We start from the raw sequence: 20,751 nt of genomic DNA on the forward strand, positions 1-20,751 counted from the left end.
AGAGTTTTAACGTCCCATGGAAAATCGTAACATGTCTCCAGATTTTTTGATTATCTGTTATATACAACTCCTACAAATCTAGAAGTACAAGAGGGAAAATAATGATAACATGGCAGTACACGTGTACAACGACCTTATGATTTTGCTTGATATACAGCTTGTTCGTTTCGACTTATAAAATCATGGATTATAAGCTGTAATATTATTTTTCTCTTACACCAAACCAGCCAGCGACACGATCGTTTCAGCCGGAACAAACGGGCTCATAATCACGATGTGGTGTGTGAACATATTTTGAGAGATCGTCATCGTTGTATCTAATCCTAACTACTTCCTTTAATAATATAAACAAACTGTACTGGCCCAAAATCCAAATAGCTTGTCTCTAAAGATAAAAAAAAAATCCCCTAAAATCCACAAGTCAAGAAGCACTTTAAAGCCATAGTCAGTCCTTCCACATCCCAAAACGCAAGACACAAGCGAGAACAAGGAAAACACAAAAAATTCCCAAACCCGCAACGGCATGTCTCCGCTGCCCCGCCTCATCCTCCTCTTCTTCTTCGCCGCCGCCGCGGCGGCGGTCACGGCGTCCGACGCATCGCTCAACGGCGAGGCGAACGACCTGCTCCCCAAGTACGGCCTGCCGAAGGGGCTCATCCCGGACTCCGTGGCCTCCTACAGCTTCGACGAGGCCACGGGCGCCTTCGAGATCCACCTCGCCAGCACCTGCTACGTCCACTTCGGCTCCCACCTCGTCTACTACGAGAGGACCGTAACCGGCAAGCTCTCCGAGGGCGCCATCTCGGACCTCTCCGGCGTCCAGGCCAAGAAGCTCTTTCTCTGGGTCTACGTCACGGGGATGGTCGCGCACCCCGACCAGGGCACCATCGAGTTCCAGGCCGGCTTCATCTCGGAGTCGCTATCGGCCTCGATGTTCGACGAGGTGCCCACCTGCGGTTCCAGCGTCGGCGCGCAGCTGCGCGGCGCGGCTGGGGTGATCGGAGAGCTTGGCCTGCTCCCCGTTGCGCAGGTATTTTTACGTCTTAATTAACTCTTATTTAAGTTGCTCGTCTGGTATCGAATCAGTTTGGCGATGGATGGGAATTAGTCCCACTTTTTGTTTACTTGACTTGATTGATGAAATCGTAAGATAGAAATTTTAGCTGAATTTTGATCTCTGCCAGTCATGTTCTTTCATGTTTAAGTAGTTCTGCGGTTCTGATACATAGAGATTTGCCTTAGGAGTTTGATCAGTTAGTTCTTGGTGCTTGGATTTCACACTGAGACTTGCAGATCTAGTTCGACCTTCACATCCTGAACACTTGAAATTGGAGGTCTAGTTTTAGCTTGAGCACTCTTTTAGCTTTACCTACAGTTGTTGACTTGCTGTGAGCATTCTCACAAGTCCAATGATGCATATAAATTTTTATGTGATGTTGTTCGCTTTTTTTTTTGGCTTGGTTATGTGGTTCCAGAGGGCCTGCTTGAGAGTTTAAATGCGACAGAACTTATCATTTGTTGTTTATGGAAGGTTGTGAAGATCTCTCCTGCGTATTCGAGGGGGGGGGGGGGGGGGGGGGGGTTGGGTGTGAAAATAGATTGTGGATGTATTTGGGCTTATAAATGTTGACATTCTTTTCCATCTTAGGTATCCTACAAAATAACTTGTCTACTTAGTTCGCATGAGTCACATCATTTAATAACAGAAAGATCAATCCTTGCTTGTGTTTCTAGTCCTTTTCCACTGACTTAATTACTTCTGATCAAGCCATTAGTTCTTCTTTACCAATCAATTAAATTACCCTTAGGCAATTACCACAGAGTTCCAAAGCTTAGTCTTTGGGTTTCCTATAATCAGTCGCATCATTTACAAGGATGACACATATGGTAGCTCTAATGCAGTAAATCTTATACTAAACTTGGTTTCTAAGAATCTAATATGGAGGAGTATTAACTAAAGAGACCAAGGGATGCCCATTTCAAGTTTAAAAATTCAGAATTCTTGAAGGTGTTCTTTTTTAATGAGTTTTGTGTAAATATTTGTTGAGCTAAATGGTTCTTTTGATTATCAATGCATTTGACTGTATATTTGGCTATGATAAAACTGCTATTGGGAGGCTATTACGGTCCATGGATCAAACACTTTATTATTCTTATTCCATCTGTTGGCATTGGCTTATGCATCAGCAGTTCATCATCTGCCTCTCATGGCCTCATTTTGTTAGCTTCAACATGAAAGGAGACAAGTACTGACCTTATAAAATTTATAAAAAAGGGTCTCTCAGGAACTAAAACCCTTTTTCATTGTTTGCTACTCAACTGTTAAGTTCAGACATTGGAAACAGTGCAACTTAACTTGGCGCAGATATGGTGGATGCATCAGTATTTTCATGGTGAATGGCATTGCAATCTGAAATTAGCTCCTAGATTTAAAAGGACTACAGATGAAGATGCATAGGAATTGGCGTTAGATCCATATATGACATGTGGGCCTATTACTAACGGTGACAACTGATTTGTTATCCATCCATCCTATCCCTCCAACCTAACGCAAAAACAGAACCATTCTATCCTTCCAACCAAACACAAGAATAGAGCCATTCCATCCCTACAACTAGGGATGGAACGATTCCGTTCTCCCACGCTCTCCAACCAAACGGACCCTAGATGGCCGAGCGCGAGTGGATTTTTTTATCCACTTTCATGTTTCCATCTATTATGTTGTGGATTTAAGTTTGAAATTGAGATATTGATCTCAACCTATGTATTTATAAGCTACTTTTGTTATCTATCGGTATTAGACCTGGTGCGGGTGATATCTTGATTCGGCGCAGACAGTATGTATGCTTTGATAGTGGCCCTAGGTGTCAAAATTGACGAGCTCCGCCACTGTTCATGGGTGCTGCACAATTGAGCCAACAGGAGCCAGCCACCAGTCGTCCTTATTAACTGTACTGCCAAACGGCACGTGCCATGAATTCATGGCGTGACCTCCCATATAGGAATTTTAAATCTTACTTAAAATGTGATCTTCTCACCTAGAGCTACTTGGCAGTGGCTATATTTTGGAGATAAGGTAAGCTATGGGCCATAAGCTTAACATCCGCTAGTAGGTTCCATTGGTTGAACTTCTCTGATCATGTTCCAAGTTAGATAGGGATAAAGAGTGGATACCTTCTGTTGGTGCTGAAACCAAAGGAGAGGGAGGGACCTATAGGCTTTAGTGGTTGGCTTGGCTCTTGAGGACATTAGGTACCGAAAATATGTAGTTTCACTTGGGCTTTTGGCATCTAAAGTAACCGTTAGATAGTAGCGGAGAAAGAGGGGATACCATCTGTTGGTGCTTAAACCAAAGGAGGGGGAGGGAGGCTGTAGCGGCTGACTTGGCTCTTGCAGGGGTACTGAAAATATGTAGTTTCACTTGGGCTTTGGCATCTAACGTAACAATATTGGATGATTTGTTGTCTGTTTCAATTATATAATTTTAGATATTTTCTTATGTTTCAGTGGAAAGAATATTATATCTCAGTGACTAGGTCTGTCCCAGTCTGTTCATTTTACATTAAGACAACATAGCTTTAATGATCTCACTCATACATTGTTCTATAGTACTAGATGAAGAAGACACTCCTTTGAGTTGCAAAGTGTTGAAAATGTCCGGCTCTGTAAATGTGACCTTGATAGTTTTTTTTTGTCATTTTCACTGTTGGATTTTTTGTCATTTTTCCCAGACTCCACTCATGTGGGAGCCTCCGGCACTGGGTCTGCCCTTTTTTTTATTGCATCTTTCATTAGCGGTAGGAATGTGTTATGTGAATTTCCTTCATTTGTTGTCTGCAAACATGGGCACCGAGCTTTTAGTTTGGTAATCCAATTCATTTGGGCTGAAAACGATTCTGAGAGAAAAGGGACACCTTTAGTATCCTGTGCTTTAGTGAAACTGACAGTCAGTAGCACACACATAACTTTTAAAATATTTTGTTTAATACTTGATATTTCGTACTCACGGAAACAGTTGGTTTGCTTGTCATGTTGTATGTTTTACTGTTACCTACCAAAATTTAATATGCAACATGGTGCCTCAATTTTAGGGCTAAGTAGGAGGATAGCAACCCCCCACCCCCCGTGGCCGCGATAGGGGTAATATTTTGGAAATATCCGAATGTCCAAGCAGTCAAACCATAAGACATAACAGAATTCATCACATTTTAATTTTCTTGTTAGGAACTGTGATCTAGAGTAATTCCTCGTTGTATTTGGATTTTTATTTGCAGCAATAAAGGCACTGACTATTATTTAGTGCACTTTAGTATTCCTTGAGCTATTGATCTGCCAAGAATAGGAAATCCTTGAGCTGAATACTAGATGAAAACCACCTAGACCTAACAAAGTTAAGTGAATACCCAAAACCCCAAAACCTTAGTAATTTTGTTTCTACTGTAGTACTGTGCCCGAACAGCAACTCCTACTGACTTTCCTAGTCCACTATGCATCCTGCTCCAGAGTCCAAATCACTGTTGTTGCGTTCATAAAAAATGTCGGCTGAGTAGTATTGGCAATTTGGCATGGATATCTGGTCCCATTTCCCTATCGTGGGATCTTGGAACAACAGATATTCGGCGTAGTCTTGTGAGTTGCTCTGAGGACTGGGGATGGGGATTAGCCCTATTATTGTCTGCCGTGTTGCAAATTCTGTTGCATCTCACCGAAATGTCTGTTAACATGCTAATCTTGCAGTGTTGTGTTTTGCTAATTTGTCTTGAGGATAATTTTCCCATCCTTGTTTCTTTTTATGGCCTTTAAATATTCTGATGCTTTGGATGAACTGTTTGGGAGGATATGTTAAGATGACAAGAGCGATGAAAGGGAGTTTCTTTGTGAAGACATATATCCTTGATTATAACTCATGAGTTATAGATGCCTTCTGTCATGTTTGGCCGTTTCAGCCTGTGCCATATACTTGTGGCACTGTTGTCTCCTCTCTGCCACTGAACATGCTTGTGTCAATCAAGTTGGACACAACATTTTTTCTCCGCGTGATTATTTAAAAACCCGTAATTACTTCACATGAATAAGTTTTTAGCTCAGTGCTAATAAATCTGACTATGTGTTCTTGTCCTTCCAGGCCTGAACCTCGAGTTGAGAATCCACACTCCCAGAGAACCGCAGGACCTTCCAGTTTGCTGTCGCCTGAGCCCTAGAGTGCAGGACGTTCAGCTGTGGTGTGTTCTGCTGCCTGTACCAGTATCTGGTTGTTGCTCCCGGTCTCAATGGACATCGATGGATGCAATGTAGAAATGTATATCCCTATGCTGTTACTGTTACTGAACCTGCGTAGGATGAAGTCAAGTCCTCAGTCTCTTGTAGTCCTGGATTATCATATATTCATGTCATCATGTGTGGAACCATGAGCTGCTCCAGAAGCGTAGCGGCACGAGCATAGTACGATGCCAGCGTGTAACGTATGCGTGGTTCTGCAGAGTTTGGACAATATATGTAACTGCGGTTGTTGTCAACCGGGCATGAAAAGTTTGGTTTTTTTTAGCGAAAAGAAAAAAAGAAAAAGAGGAAAGGATGAAAAAAAATGTTTGCTAAAAAAAGCATGATTTTTTTTTGTTTGGTTGGGCGGGTGATTTTCTGCCGTCCCCCGATTTGGCCCAAAAGGCCCAGGAGCCTAGCAGAAGAGTCCTCGCAAGCCGTTAGTCAAAACAGAATTACCCGGAAGCCGTGCGACGCGGGCGCGCGCGACGCGATCTCCTCGTGCCCACCGTCACTCTCGCCGTTCCGCTCCGCGCCTACCACGGTGGTACTGAGACGGAGTCGAGTCCAACAACCTGTTCGCTTGATCGAGTGTGTGTTTTATAAGTTGACTAATGCTATTTTATTTTAAAAGAAAAATACCGTATCATAACTAATAAGTATGACTGATACGATCTAAGTGAACAGAGTGTAGCGCTCCACTCTCTGCCCACAATGCCACACGCCATATTATATACGGCCTCAGCTGCCCCCAGCCCGAACGACACCAATGCAATCGAGAGTGTATAGATCCAAAAACGTTTTGTGCTCTGGGCGGCCGCCATGGCGACCTCGATCGGCGGTGGCTACTGACGAGCCGGTAACACAGGTTCGTTTCCACGCCTTACCGAACATTCCTCTCCGGAGACGATTCGTCATTTGCTATCTGATCCCTGATTGATACCGCGTTTGATCCATCGGGTTTCTGTCTTCGATCTCGATCGTTGTCTCGCAGCAGGAAGAGAACTGGAGATGATGAGCGCCGTACGTCGTCAATCAGCTGGCGACGTGCCGAGACGGGGCAATACCTAACGCGGCGCTGTGGTTCCAGATCTAGATGTACTTATGCAAGTCTGCCCCGCTCCATCGAAACAATGCAGCCACGCCGTGATCCTTCTCTCTGGCACGTTTCTACTTTTTTTTTCATGCAGGACATCCTGCGGCAACGGATGTAGTGTAGGGCTTGCAACACGATCTACACGTTCGTTGTTTCCTCAGGTATGCAACTATACACTTCACTTTCCAAAGTAGTAGACTAGTAGCACTTCATTGGTACTCAGGACTCAAGATCAAGATGATAGTCAATAAAACTTGATTTAGATGGGATGACTTGCTGATGGACCTCAGTAAACCGTATCGCGGCCGAGGCGTCGGTGACGTAGTAGCCACAGCGGGTCGGAGTAGAGGTAGCCGTGACGCGCCCGCTAGGTCGTCGTAGGTAGTAGCAGTGCAGGCACGGTGCTATGGCGACGGTGAAGGCGATGGAGCTTCCCGTCGCTTACAACGCCCCTCTCGATCGGTCTAGGGATAGGACATCGGTGAGGGGCTGGCAGCTGCGGTGAACCTTGCGTCTTATGCCACAGCTCCCACCGTCCTTTTATGGCGATGACGGGGGCCTATCAGCCAGTAGAACCGGCTGAGCGCCCCCGATCAGGGCACGGATCAAGGGCTCAATGGACCGTTGGGCCAACTGGTGGAGATCATCCTAACATTCTCCCCCTTGATCTCACCTTATGACTTAAACTCAACTTACTTTATCTTTTTTCCATTCCATCACAGATCAGTGCATAGAGCGTGCTTCATCGTCACGGTCAGTTACCACTAGATTAAACAGCTACAATGCACCCCTCTGTTTTGAAACAGATTCTCAACTAGGCCCTTAGTATCCAGAAATCATAGGCTTTTCTGTAAACCCATGTCGACTGTGTGTCCTTTGAATGCACTGGATGGTTAGCCTTTGGTAAGCGGATCCACAAGTACTTGCTTGGTACTCATATGCTCAATGCTTTCAAAATGATTCTGGATTTTCTCCTTTACAACATATAACTTAATGTCAATGTGTTTGACAACACACTTAACTTGCTGTCTTAGGAATTAACTACTTTAAATGGTTATTGCTGTTGACTACCATTGTTAAATCCGGGTACTAATTCCCTTAACCTCTTTTTGCCTGTTCCTTAAGCCTCATGTCAAGCTATACTATGGTATGCATCATTGATGACACCATAACTATTTTTTTGGAGCTTTTCCACAATAATACTCTAATTGCGAGTGTTAGCGATTACTATGGATTTCACTATACATCTCGTTGGTACCCTCAACTATTTGAGAGTACTTGTTCTTTCTTACTCAGCATGAGGCCTATGATACTTTACAAAATTGCAAGACATTCTCAACTTCATTCCAGTGATCTATATCTGGACTGGACTTCTGCCAAAATATCCCGGATACGTAAACTACGTTAGGGTAAGTTCTTACTTGTATTTGTACACTCATCAAGCTTTCAACAGCTGAAGCATATGGAACCATGTTCATTTGATCAATCTCATATCGGTTCCTGTAACACTTAAAGTTCCCAAATCTATTATCCTTGACTATAGGAGTAGGCATAGGTTTACTCGCATGCATACTTAATTTTTTTAGAATCTTTTCTAAGTATGCCTTTGCGATAGTCCTAATACCCCATTTTTTTCTATCCCGGTGAATTTCAATTTCTAGAACCAATGATGCTTCACCAAAATCATTTATATTGAAACTTGAGAATAAGAACTTCTCCAATGACAGATTAACATCACTACTAGTGAGTAGGATGTCATCTATACACAGAATGCGGAAAAAAAATTCCATTCTTGAACTTCGTATAAACGCTATTGTCATTCTCATTTTCTTTAAACCCAAACTTTCTTATCATTTCATCAACTTCAAATACTACTGTCTACAGACTTATTTTAACCCATAAATGGATTTCTACAGGCGGCATCCCATACGTTCTTTTTTCTTCCATGACAATCTTTGGGTTGTGCCATGTAAACGTTTTCATATAAATCCCCGTTGAGGAATGCCGTCTTTACATCCATATAATGTAACTCTAAATCGTAATGTGCCAATAACACCATTATAATTCTAAAAGAATCCTTATATGAGACTAGAGAGAAAACTCTCATCATAATTTATTCATTCTCTTTGCGTGAAGCCTTTTGCTACAAGTCATGCTTTATATCTTTCCAAATTTTCTTTGGAGTCATATTTTGTCTTGTAGACCCTTTCACAGCCTACTGTTTTGGCTCCATTAGAAATTTCTTCTAAGTCCCAAACATCGTTGGTATTTATCGAAATCATTTTAACTTCCATAGCTTCTTGCCATTCAAACGAGTAAACGCTTCTCATGGATTCTTCAAATGAGGTGGGATCACCCTCTATTTGAATTTGTTCACTAACATAGACTTCATAATCATCAGAAAATTGGTTTACTAATTCTTTGAGACCTTCTGGGGCCTCAACTACTAGCACTTTCATGTGGGGCTGTTATTGCTCTTCATTGCTAAGAGGCAATTGATTCTACAGGCTCCTGTATTACAAGATCCTTGTTTACATTATTCATCTTCTTCGAAGAGCCAACAATAGGTGTTGTATAAGTCATACAACATCAACAGGTTTCGAGAAATTCGTTGCTTTGAATCACTGAAGTGGACACGCAGTCCTGCTTCTCTTTAAGTCATAGGTCTCTACATACCGTGATCCCCTAGATCATCCAATCTTTTATAAAGATAGTGTATATTTCAATTTTTTATTTGGGTTCAATCTGTTAACACCTTATATGACACTTTAAGCACCGCTTTAATATCTTTGATGGTGACTACGCTATCTTTCTCTCAGAACTTTAAAAAATCTAGAAATTTAGCTGTTTCTCTGTTTAGGGGTATCATTGTTATGACTGAAGGTCACATTCATCAAAATCTTTATCTCACTCGGTTTCTTATAAAATCTATATCTCATTCTTAATGAAGAGTACATATTCATCAATATCTTTATCTCACTCTTAATAAAGAGTAGTTTCTTAATTGATCTTAATTCTTACTCTTAATTCAACTCATAATTCCCCACTCGAAATATGGCATGAACTATACTGCCATAATTTTGAGAACTATTTAGAAAAATGTGAACGAGGAGACACTTATGACTTACTTCATTCACATGACTATGCCATGTAAATAAAGTTATTTCTTGATCCGTATAGGAGTACACTTTCCTCATTCTACTTCAAGAACTCGACGAGGTCTTTTATTAACTGTACTTTTGCAAGTCGCGCTTGTATCTTTTTCTTATCCTTTGATTAGTATTGACCATGACAGCGCATTTCTATTGTGCTATGGTCAATACTAGGATAGCATAAGAGCTACCCAAACTTCTCTTGCTATGCGGGATACAAAAACATGAGTCATCACAAAACTTCTTCCGCCATGCAGAATTGACTAGCATAAGTATTATGCCAAACTTCTCCCCATACAGGATACATCCATATACAAATTACCGTAACAAAAATTTTAGTTATGATGACTAAAACATTCACTTATACTTAATTTTTTAATTAAATCTTTCCGTTTGTTCCAATTTAATCAGGAAATTAGTAAAGTAACAAAAAATTGTCCCAAACTGGCTTGACTCAAGCCTTTTTATTCACATACCCCAGCATTGCAGCCCGTTGGCATGCAGCCGAGTGATCTTGTCGGTTAAAAAATAAAACTTGCCTCTGCATCAATTCTACATCACCATTGGACAGAAAATAGAATTAATGCATAAAACTCATAAATTAACTTGAAAGACATATAACTAATCTTCAAAATTAAATTCACGCGTTGGTTCGAATTTAATTAGAAGATAATCAACATCATTGTAGCGGAAACATGAAAAAATTCTTTATCTACTTGTCAGAAGTATTTCACTGTACTCATCTACTCTCTGCAAAAATTATCCCATTGGTTTAAATTTTGACAGACATTTAAACTAGACAAAAACATCAAAATTTGCTTCTAAAAATGAATAAACATGACTCAGTATCTACTATTCATTTTGCCCAGCCCGTTGAAACACTACGCGGCCCAGCAGCGAAACACCGCCTGCGCGCCCACGGTCACAGCCCAGCGACAGCCCAACACGGCGCGCTCGCCCGCTCCCCCGCGCCTAGGGCGCAACCTGGGTCTGGGCCAGGATTTCCTCAACTCGCTTGGGCTGAAAGCCGGTCCAGCGAATACCTACCGTCGATCGCAATCGGACGGTCGTCCGTCGTTCTCGGCAGATCAAAACTCCCCGCGGTCAGCCCTCCCCTGAACTCTAATTCCATTTGGTCTTCCCCTTTCTCTCCCTACGCCGCAGCGCACCAGCCACAGAAACGATGGCGACTCAAGGCTGTCGGAGAAGAGAGTGCGCCGCCGCCACGGGCCCCCTCGCCAGAGCGCGCACTGCCCAGTGGGTGAGCGCGCCGCCGTCGAGTGGCCTCGCGTCGGAGCCCTGAGCCCACGCGCCGATGACCCAGCGTCGAGCGGTGGCTCGTCCCGTTCTACCCGCGCGACGGCGGTGGTGACGACGGCGAGAAAACCGGGTAGGTTCTCCCCTCTCTGTCCAATTTTCTTCTAGGGTTAGGGTTAGGGTTTTGATCCGATTCGAAAAACGAATCCCCTCCTTCTACTGAGTCCGCGCGCGGTGCGGCTCCCTTCCCGCGCGCCGTCGAAGCGACGACGCGATCTTCTTCCCGCGCGACGGCGGTCTTCTTCCTTAGGGTTAGGGTTTCGGTTCTAATCCTGTTTCACTTTTCTACCCCGATCTACGATCTACATGCTAGAAACCTAGAAAACCTGGCTCCGATACCATTGATATAATTTACTGGACCTCTAGGCGTAGATCAGTGGGTAAAACTTGACTTAGATGGGATGACTTGCTGATGTACCTCACTAAACCGTGTCGCGGCCGAGGCGCCGGTGACGTAGTAGCCACAGCGGGTCGGAGTCGAGGTAGCCGTGACGCGCCCGCTAGGTCGTTGTAGGTAGTAGTAGTGCAGACACGGTGCTGTGGCGGCGGTGAAGGCGATGGAGCTTCCCATCGCTTACAACGCCCCTCTCGATCGGTCTAGAGATATGACATCGGTGAGGGGCTGGTGGCTGCGGTGAACCTTGTGTCTTGTGCCCCAGCCCCCACCATATTTTTATGGCGCTGCGCGACGGGAGCCCATCAGCCAGGAGAACCGGCTAAGCGTCTCCGATCAAGACGCGGATCAATGACCCAATTAACTATTGAGCTAACTGATGGAGATCATCCTAACACAAGATGCTCTGTTACCCATCGCGAAGCTGGTTCTGATATGATATGTTGTTGCTTTCAGGGTATCGCAATGGTTCCTGTTTGGCACGTTCAGTTGCCGGCTCAACGTCAACTTCACTGTTTTCTTCGGGGGGATGATCATCAGTAAGTGAGATTTTTTTAGTGAGAATGGCACGTCTGGTGCAAACTGAAAACCCAATCATATCACCCGTAAGAAAACCAAATGCTAATGTTGTATGATCAGTTGGCCTCCTGTTAATCTAAAAATTATTTCAGTGCCGTGCCAGGTTTGATCACCCCTCTCATGCGCCTTCTATACTGAAAGAACTTTCTCCTTCCATAAATATCGTATCTGAAAATTTATTTGACATTCCAGTTTGTGTCAAACGGAACTTTAGTTTAACAGAAACCCCATTTGGCTCTCTTGTGGCCATTTTTAATCTCTCTTTAAAACTCTTCACTTGCAGCATTGCGGTTTCAACTAGAGAAGCGTTGCAGTACTCGCCCGGTCACAATGGCAGCGAAAACGAAACACAAAGGTAGAGGTGCGTCAATCCCATTCTGGTTTTTGATACAGCTCATATATGGTCTTTGCTTTACTAGTACACGAAATTCTATTTTTAGACGATATGATAGGTGACCAATTGATAAAAGCTGCTCTCTGAATAATACGGAAGAGGTGTTTGGTTCAGTTATTTGTAAGGCAAACGGATAACACCGTTAGCTGATTCCATTAAATTTTGTTTGTTTCGGTGCTTGCCGTATTCACTTCCTACATAATCAGATACCGCTACGTATAAAGTTGTTACGCCTCCCACCCTGGCGTAATTAGATCGGTGGCTCAGATCGCGACTGGATACTGCAACCGATACCGTTACATGCTCAAACCAAACAAATCTCGTTTTGACTCATTCTCTTCCCATCCGCTCCATGATATGATATCGTTAGCGCTAGCATTTGCAGAGGTGGAACCAAAGGTGGAACCAAACACTACCTGACTTTGATCGTTCAGCTTTCTTTTTTACCTTGGTTATTACACTGTTAGAGCAACTCCAATAGCTTGGTTAAAATTAGTAGCTAAATTTTATTGTTTAGCCATTTATAAAATAGAAAAGTCCTAAAAAAAAAAGAGGTTCACAACAACCTTGCTATTTTACAAAGTTAGATAGCGAGTGCTCGTGGTTGGCTTTCTATGGCCACAAAAAATCAAAGAATAGCTAGCTTTCTATTTTAGAGCATCTACAAGAGAGAAGCTATATGTGCTATTGTCACACCCGATTTTGTAGAGCCAAAATCGGGTGCACATAACATGTGTGCTATGATCACTTTCCACACATGACTTGACATCATCAGTGATAATAAAAAAATAGTGTACGAAAAAGAGTATATTATTACAAAATCATCAGAGTTTGAATTACAAAATCATCAGCGTCTTATTGAAATAAAAAGGCGAACATCAATGCCCTTCACAGGAAGGTCAACGATAGAACACGATAAAGGAAACCCAACTCAACTTTTTATTAAACTTATAAAGAGGAAAAATGTGGACAAAACGCCACATTTCCAGCAATCATTACAAAAGAAGCAAATCAAACATGATCATCATAATAAACAAACAAACATTCAAAAAGCACTGCATATCCAAAATCTAACGATCCATGTGTGCTACTAAATTCCTTATTACATTGTTTTTTCACGTCTATTCGATCCTTGTTCGGCCCAGGATAGTGCCGTATGGGGGGGGGGGGGGGGGGGGGGTCCTCATGACGGGGCGGAGAGGAGGCAGGCCATACGGACCCTGTACCTGATCCTATTCATTCAGGATAGCTTGGAGATCGTCGAGCGCATCCTAATCCTTCTCTTGCTGCAGACGCACCCACCTCACCTCCAGCAGGGAAGCATTGAGCTCCGTGTTCAGGATGGCTAGGAGTTCCGCCATTGTTGCCATCCTTAAGTTGCATGCAACCCGTGATGGGTGCAATCTGGGCCGCAATCTCCCCCCGGCGCCTGCGGGGGTAGTGGCGGTCCTCGTCCTCGCTGATGGAGTCAAAGAAGTAGTCCCGATAGGTGAAGAGCGCCCGGCGGGCAGCATCGCTGAGGGCTGCCATCTGGGTGGAGCGAGGAGATAGAACTTCGTGGGTGGACATGACCCGGAGAGCCCGGAGGTACGGGTTTGGCCTGCCGATGTGGACGCAGGCCTTCCAGTACATCTCGTGCCGGGGGTGGTAGTAGTGGGTGCACTCATATTAGATGCTAAAACATCCTGAACCCGTACTAGCGGTGCAGGAGGTCGCAGAGCATCCAGTGGAAGAAGTCGTCTCCAATGTCCCTGAAGCAGTGGGTGGCGATCCAACCCCTAGGGATGTTGGGATGGTTTCCCCCGCCCTCGAGGTCATCGCCAATGTCGTCGTCATCGTCGGGATTGTCACCCCCGTCATCACCAGGGTCCCTGCCTACAGCAGGCTGGGGCGCCCCCTGTGTGGCCGGTTCTCCCCCTTGGGGCTGTTCTTGGGGAGGCACCTCCTCCGCTGGTCCCCCGACAGGAAGGCTAGCCCCATCGTCCACACACTGGCTGCCGCGGAATTGAAAGTGAGAGGTCTCGCCCGTGAGGGGGAACTCTATCGGGCGGTTGCGGTGGTAGCGGACGGAGCTTCGGCGGCATGTCAACAGCTGGCGGGCCATCTATTGACAAGAAAACATGGCAAAGGTCAAAGGATGCTCAAGATAGATGAATATATTTAAGACTACCGTAAAGTAAAGATAAAGGTTATGTGGTAAAAAGGGGTAAGCTCCACCAAAGAGAGAAAGATGATTAGAACCCGGTAATAGTGGCAAAGCTAGAGTAAAATAGAGGGGGTGGCGACTATATTGATGTGGTAAAATAATTTATCAAGATAAAGATATTAACATGGCCAAAGAATATTAACATAGGAAAAATGCAGCATTTGACTTCGAGTAAAATATCCTACTAGATGGCCTAAAAGAAAGCAAAACCGATGGATATCATCATGTTTTTAATCTCTATTATTCTTTGGAGAAAAGTTCAAGGCCGACACACTTTGTGAGTTAGGGGACCAGCCATGAACTTTACTCTGTTCTCTGGAAAAACTCAACGTCATTTTGTAGGTTAGAGAACATATCATCTTTCACATCAGATATGTAAAGCGCCAAGGTGATGGCTAAGGTCCCCAAATCCCAAGTGTCAAAATCATGCGGACAAAGCTTTGCTACAATCATCAAGTTCTATAAATTAAAATCATAAAATGGCTCTCTATGGTATGTTTTGATGCATAGGGTTTATTGTTATCTAGCTAATTGTCGGCAACCGTATAATATGTAAAACAATAACCCGGTATGACCTTAATTTGTAGAAAAAAAAATCAGATTAATTGAGAAAGAGAAAAAAGAAGCACAACATCTGGTTCTTATATATTAATTAAATCCTTGATGCTTGTAGGGTGATGACGTCACGGCTCACTTGTGGACTGCGAATGAAGAAGCAAAAAGGGGAGGTGAATCGGCGTGAGTGGACTTGACTGCTGGTGCTGCCGCTGAGGCAGCAAAGTACAGTGGTGGTCATAGCTGTGTGCTGCGGATCCATCCTCTAGTGACGACGATTGTCAATTTTGCAAGAACCAGCTAGACGCTGTATGGGCGAGAGAGACGCAAGAGCGCCGCAGAAATGTAGAAGATAGAACGACAAGGGAGTCAAGGAAGCGGAACAACGCAGTCACGCAGCGGACGGTTACCAGAACAATCTATTCTCGTAGGACTTCCTCAGTCAAATTAAGCTTGCAGGCTGGGCCGCTGGCTGTGGGGGTGCACAACATTGGGCTTTAGGGGGTGCATGGAGTGTCAAAACATCGATGACCTCCACAGGTAGGTCGACGATAGAACACGCGCCTAACACCCGGAAATGTCCTCCGGATGCTCATCCCAAACTTCATTCTCTGAGCAGCCTTTAATTTTATTTGAGGAATAGCAAGGGTGAGAACTTGTCGTACTCAGCAAGTACATGCGGTAAAATATGATATGCAAGGCTTAAAAACAAGGATAAAGCTGACTCAGGCTTACTGCAGGTTAGCATTTTAGTTGCCAAAGTTTTATTAAAACAACATATATTCGCTAAGCGAGTAAAGAGATATCCCAAACCCTTAATTAACTGAGAGTATTATTATTAACTATAAAACAATTCCAAAGTTGCCATCTCCATCACCGTACGACATAGCCATGCGCAAAACAAAACCGAGGTAGCCACCTCATCATCATAGGGCATAGCCATGCCCAACAAGTTTTACAAAATTTCCCTTTCTAAACCTATGAGGTCCATTTCTAATCATGTGAGGGTCTAGACCACTCGTATTCGTGAGCACGACTGATATATCAGTTTTACACTCTGCAGAGGTTGTACATTTTCACCCTAAGTCGTGATTCCCATTTACCTAGGGTTTGCAAGACCCACTAACACTTCCAAGGTGAGCGGGTAGAGTTTCACTATGAGACTTTTCACAGTTTCTACTGGTAGGAAGCAACCCACTAGGTTTCCGTCTGGCGCATGGTTAGTTGTCCCCACAGGAAGCCCAAATAGCCACCCGCAGCATCCCTCACGAGCGAGGGCTACCATACTTAGTCATCAAGACCCCCCTTTTGCGCCTACTCGATAAGCTGCCACACTACTAGCAGAAGGTCTACTAATACGTCAAGCTAGAGCCATAATAGCTTAGGGTTGTATGGTATATCCTGAGTGGTCGCTCCACAAACCGGTCCTTAGGGAGGACAGACATAAGTACCAAAAACCACAAGCACTTATTCCCCCTAGGTTGCTAAAAGCTAACTTTTAATTAACCATCAATTGCAGTGAGCCATTAGTCAGGATTATTTCATCATGAAGTACATGCCAAGTGTCATTGTAGGTTGGAGCAGCTAAGCACAACTATATTTACCCATGTAAAACGCCAGGTGCAAGGAAGGATTAAAAGGGCTAGTCAGAGTCCTTAGGGTTTAACAGTTTATGACACATGCATAAAAGTAGAGTGTAATTAAAGTTAAATAAGTAAACAATATGATTCAAGGAATATGCCTGCAGTTGCCTTCCTCGAGGTTTGGCTGCTCGGGATCCTGCTGATCGGGTTCTCCTTCCCACACAAACGGCTCCCCGTCTAACCGCGTCAAACAATACATACAAAGCAAATATGAACTTAATTAGAAACATTACACCATTACATAGATCAGGTGAAAACAAATCTACCAAGCTATTCTATGCGTCGAGAGGAACTCGTGGGTTCAAGAACCGCTGAAATCAGAGCTAAAACGGAGAAGTTAAGTACATTTCATGCTCCAGTGGCAAAACCGTTAATACACCGAACTAATTTTGGGTTTTAAATAGTTAAAAATAGAAATTCATTTTGAAATCAGGACCACGGGTTGAATTAAGAAAAAGTCAGGGCCTGGGTGCAAAACAGCCAGCGGTTGTCGGCCAGGCGCCATGTGGCGCGCGGCGGCTAGGCGAGGCCGGTGGACCAGCCCAAGGAGGCGAGTCCACGGGTCCACCGTGGACCAGGGGTGCTGGGGCGCGGCGGCAGTGCGGTGCACGATGGGGCGAGGTGAGGGCGTAGGCATGCTGCACGTGAGGTGGCAGACCCGGCAGGGCCCTCGCCGGTGCTTAGGAGCGGACGAAGGTGGCGATGTGCGTGGCGAGGCGGCTCGGCCTCGCCGGAGCAACTCCGACGAGCATTAGCGTAGTAGGAGAGAGGAAGGAAGGGGAGGGCTCTGGTGGATTCCTCACCTCTAGGCGGAGCTCGTCGGTGTGCTCGGCTAGGTTAGGGCACAACGAGGCAGGAGATCAATGGCAACAAGCTCGGAACTGCAGTGGCCTATGCGCTGCAAACTGAGTGAGTGAGTGAGAGAGAGTGAGTGGGAGGGAGTGATGAGGCAGCGGCGGTTGCCCTTTATAGGGGCTTGGCCTCACATGTGAGCGGGTGGGCATGAGGCACGGAGGGGCGGCGACAGCGGCACAACTGCACGAAGTCAAGGCGAGGGAGTCTCTCGAGCTAGGGCGACGATGGCACTGCGGGAGAGGGCGGCAACGACGCCCTACATGGCAAGGCGTGGGAGGGGCACGCGGCGCTCGCTGGAGCGGCGGCGCTGCCAGAGCGAGCGCGAGACGCTAGGAGGGAGACGGCCCTATAACAGGGTCACTGATGGGTGGGCCCCACCCATCGGTGACCCTGCCATGGGGGTCCATGTGGTAGCGAGAGGGAAGGGGAGGGCACAACCAGGCCACTATTGGCTGGGTTGGCAGCGCAGGTTGGGCTGGCTATGTGGCTTGGCTAGGCGCAGGTGGAGGGGAGGGGAGGACATGCTGGGCCGGGCCTCAGTGGCTGTGGGCCAAAAGCCTAGAAGAGGAAGTGGGGGATAAAAGAAAGGCTTTTCATTTTTCTAAAGAGATTTTTGGAAATGATTTCTATCCTATTTGATATAAACACGAACTAAACACCGAAGTGCAACCATAAAAACTGTATAGCGGCATGAATGCAACAAACATTGTTTTTACCTTATATTTGTGTCGGTGTTTCGAGTAAACACCAATGAGTAAATTTGTATATTGCGTGTCTGACCTGGATGGTGTGCTAAGAGGACACAAGGATTATACTAGTTTGGGCCAAATGTCCCTACGTCTAGTTTTGGGCTGCTCGTGTTACTAGCACTGAGTTTGTAGTAGGGGGTTACAAACTGGCGAGAGAGAAAGGAGCTCCCAAGTCTCTATGGTTCGATTGCTCGATGTTTCTACTACTTGATCTATCGGCCGATTGATCCCTAGAATGGTGCCCTGCCTTCCCTTTTATAGACCAAAGGGAGAATAGGATACCAGAGACCGAGAGAAGGGAAGAGGGAAAAAGAAAGAGAAATAAGGCTCCTAGCGGTGTGTAGCGGTGTCGCACTGGGGTCCTGTTAGCCGCTGCAGCATACGTGTAGGCGTCATGACGCGTTCTTGTCTTCCATCCCATTCGAGCGGACAGAATGGTCAAAGGGTCCCTTGACAGAGGCCATACGGGGGGTTGGCAGTACAGTGCCAGTCAACTAACGCCGGTCGACTGACGTTGGACGGTGGTCAGGCAGGGAGTTGGCAGCACAGTGTTGGTCTATTGATGCGGTGGGCGATGTTTGTCTCCCAACATGGCCTGATGTGACCGCCAGTCGCATTAGGACAAGCCTGAGACGTGCTCCTGAGCGTGCACCTCCACACCATAGGGGTTAAAGCGGTTCGGGTCCCACCCTAGGGCCACTGCTTTTGTCTGGTAGCAAATTCGACCCTCAGGGAACGAGCGAGGCAGAAATCTCACCCTAGGGGCTAGGCGAGACAAAATTTGACCCTCAGGGGTTGGACGAGGTGGATCCCTCCTTGTGGGACCAGACAAGTCAGAGCCCACACCCTAGGATCAGAGGAGTCAGAGCCCACGCCTTGGGGTCAAACAAGGCAAAAACCTCATCCTCGGAGTCAGAGCCCATGCCTTGGGGTCAGACAAGGTGAAAACCTCATCCTTGGAGTCGAACGAGGCGTGGCCCAGCCCCTAGGGATCGGACAAGGCTGCAGTTGCGTCCTTAACCATCGGATGAGCCGACATGATGCTCGTTAATCCTTTGGCTTGGATGCATAGATGTAGATATTCGATAGTAGCCCCAGAGCCTTTGGAGGAGTGAGACACACCTGCAAAGGCTTTTTGCCATCCGTTGTTTGAGGGTGCACGGGAGTACTATTCGTTACTGTCGCTTTGCAGTCCATCCACGGTTTCCACAACCGGAGGTGACTTGTTGTTTGTCTATGACCGCATGTTTGGTCTCTTTGTGATGCTAAGCCCCTGAGCCCCCACATGTAGTAGGGGTCCGGTCAGGGGGTCGGTTCGTCTTGTGATCGTCGTCCCTCACGTGTCCATTCACTAGAACGGAGGGGCTGAGCCGTGCTGTGCTTTCCTTGCTAGACGGAGCATGGTGCTCGGTGAGTTGTTAACAGGCTTGTTCCACTAGATCCTCGACATCCCCTTCATGGGGTCCTGGTTTGAGATCAGCTGGTGACTGACTCTAGATTCTTGGTGGCCGGTCCATATAGTTCTTGGATCCGTTCGACTGGTCTGAGGGCTCGATTTCTTTCTTCAGGGAAAAACCATGGACCTTGCATAATCCAAGACTCGAAATAAGGGTCGAGATGCCCATTGTGCTTTGCGCGCCTTGGGTATTGGCCACTAACAGGCCTGTCCTTAACCTCCCCTCACTCTAGGGTGCCCTAGAACGGTCGTGAACCCACTGGTGGGCCAGCCTTTGAACTCTTGGGCGTTAATGGGCCGTGGGAGCATTTTTAGCTCCGTATCTCGCTTACCTGCGGTGCCCCATAGCCTTTGAAGGTGAACCGTCGCTCAATGGATCCTTCATGGGGAAGATTTGGATAGGCATAAGCTCATCTCTTGAGGTAGCGATGCGACTGATTTAGCATGGAACAATGAGGGCACGACCCCCGAAGGAAGCAGATCTGGCAAGGCGTGGGGTGTGTTAATTTAGGCGGATGGTTCGCCCCTCGCCCGTTCCGCCCTTACCTTATAAATAGAGCCATTTCTCCTCAGCCTTCGTATGCGCAGCCGCATCCTTGCCCCTCTAGTCTTTTTGTGTTTCACTCTCGAGTTCTAGCCTTTGTTCCCCTGTTTCTGCTCCACCATCGGTGAAGTTCTTGCTCTCTAGCCCTACGCCACCGCCGGATTTTCTACATCACCATCCCCATTCCTCGATGGAGCTGTGGCCTCGCTTCGATGTTCTCCATGTGCGCATGGAGGGTCTAGTTAAGAAGGGTCTTCTTCGCGCAAGGACCACAGCGATGGAGTGGATCGTACCTGGTGGCAAGGATGAGCCGTCGCTGCCCGATGGCTACGTCATCTCCTTCATCCCCATCCACAAGCGTGGGTTCATGAATCCTCCCCACTGATTGCTCAGAGGGCTACTGCACTACTATGGGCTTGAGCTACAACACCTGAATCCCAATAGGATTCAGCACATCTTGGCCTTCGTCACATTGTGCGAGGGATATCTGGGGATTGAGCCCTGCTTCAAGTTGTGGAAGTATTTCTTCATCGTCGAACCATAGAAGAAGAA

General features: G+C 45.9%; 1 protein-coding gene and 1 long non-coding RNA gene across 3 annotated transcripts; both read left to right on the forward strand.

The window, feature by feature from the left end:
• The first annotated feature begins 456 nt into the window (after positions 1–456).
• Positions 457–5,408, forward strand: LOC136538243 (uncharacterized protein At5g01610-like). The gene is made up of 2 exons (XM_066530232.1): positions 457–1,030; positions 5,126–5,408. The coding sequence occupies exons 1-2, from the start codon at positions 524–526 to the stop codon at positions 5,129–5,131; spliced, it is 513 nt and encodes a 170-aa protein (XP_066386329.1). The 5' UTR covers positions 457–523; the 3' UTR covers positions 5,132–5,408.
• Positions 5,409–5,934: 526 nt separating this feature from the next.
• On the forward strand, positions 5,935–15,644 carry LOC136538244 (uncharacterized). Of its 2 annotated transcripts, none has more exons than XR_010779241.1 (5): positions 5,935–6,127; positions 6,254–6,516; positions 11,675–11,757; positions 12,081–12,158; positions 15,071–15,644. It is a non-coding gene; the product is annotated as an uncharacterized lncRNA (long non-coding RNA). The 2 variants fall into 2 exon arrangements; XR_010779242.1 differs by having other exon boundaries at positions 12,081–12,152.
• Positions 15,645–20,751: the final 5,107 nt, after the last annotated feature.

This window comes from Miscanthus floridulus, chromosome 2, assembly GCF_019320115.1.
Source record: "Miscanthus floridulus cultivar M001 chromosome 2, ASM1932011v1, whole genome shotgun sequence".
Taxonomy (NCBI): domain Eukaryota; kingdom Viridiplantae; phylum Streptophyta; class Magnoliopsida; order Poales; family Poaceae; genus Miscanthus; species Miscanthus floridulus.

Coding starts and splice junctions, on each gene's coding strand:
- LOC136538243 (XM_066530232.1), top strand. CDS start 524: ATGTCTCCGCTGCCCCGCCTCATCCTCCTCTTCTTCTTCGCCGCCGCC.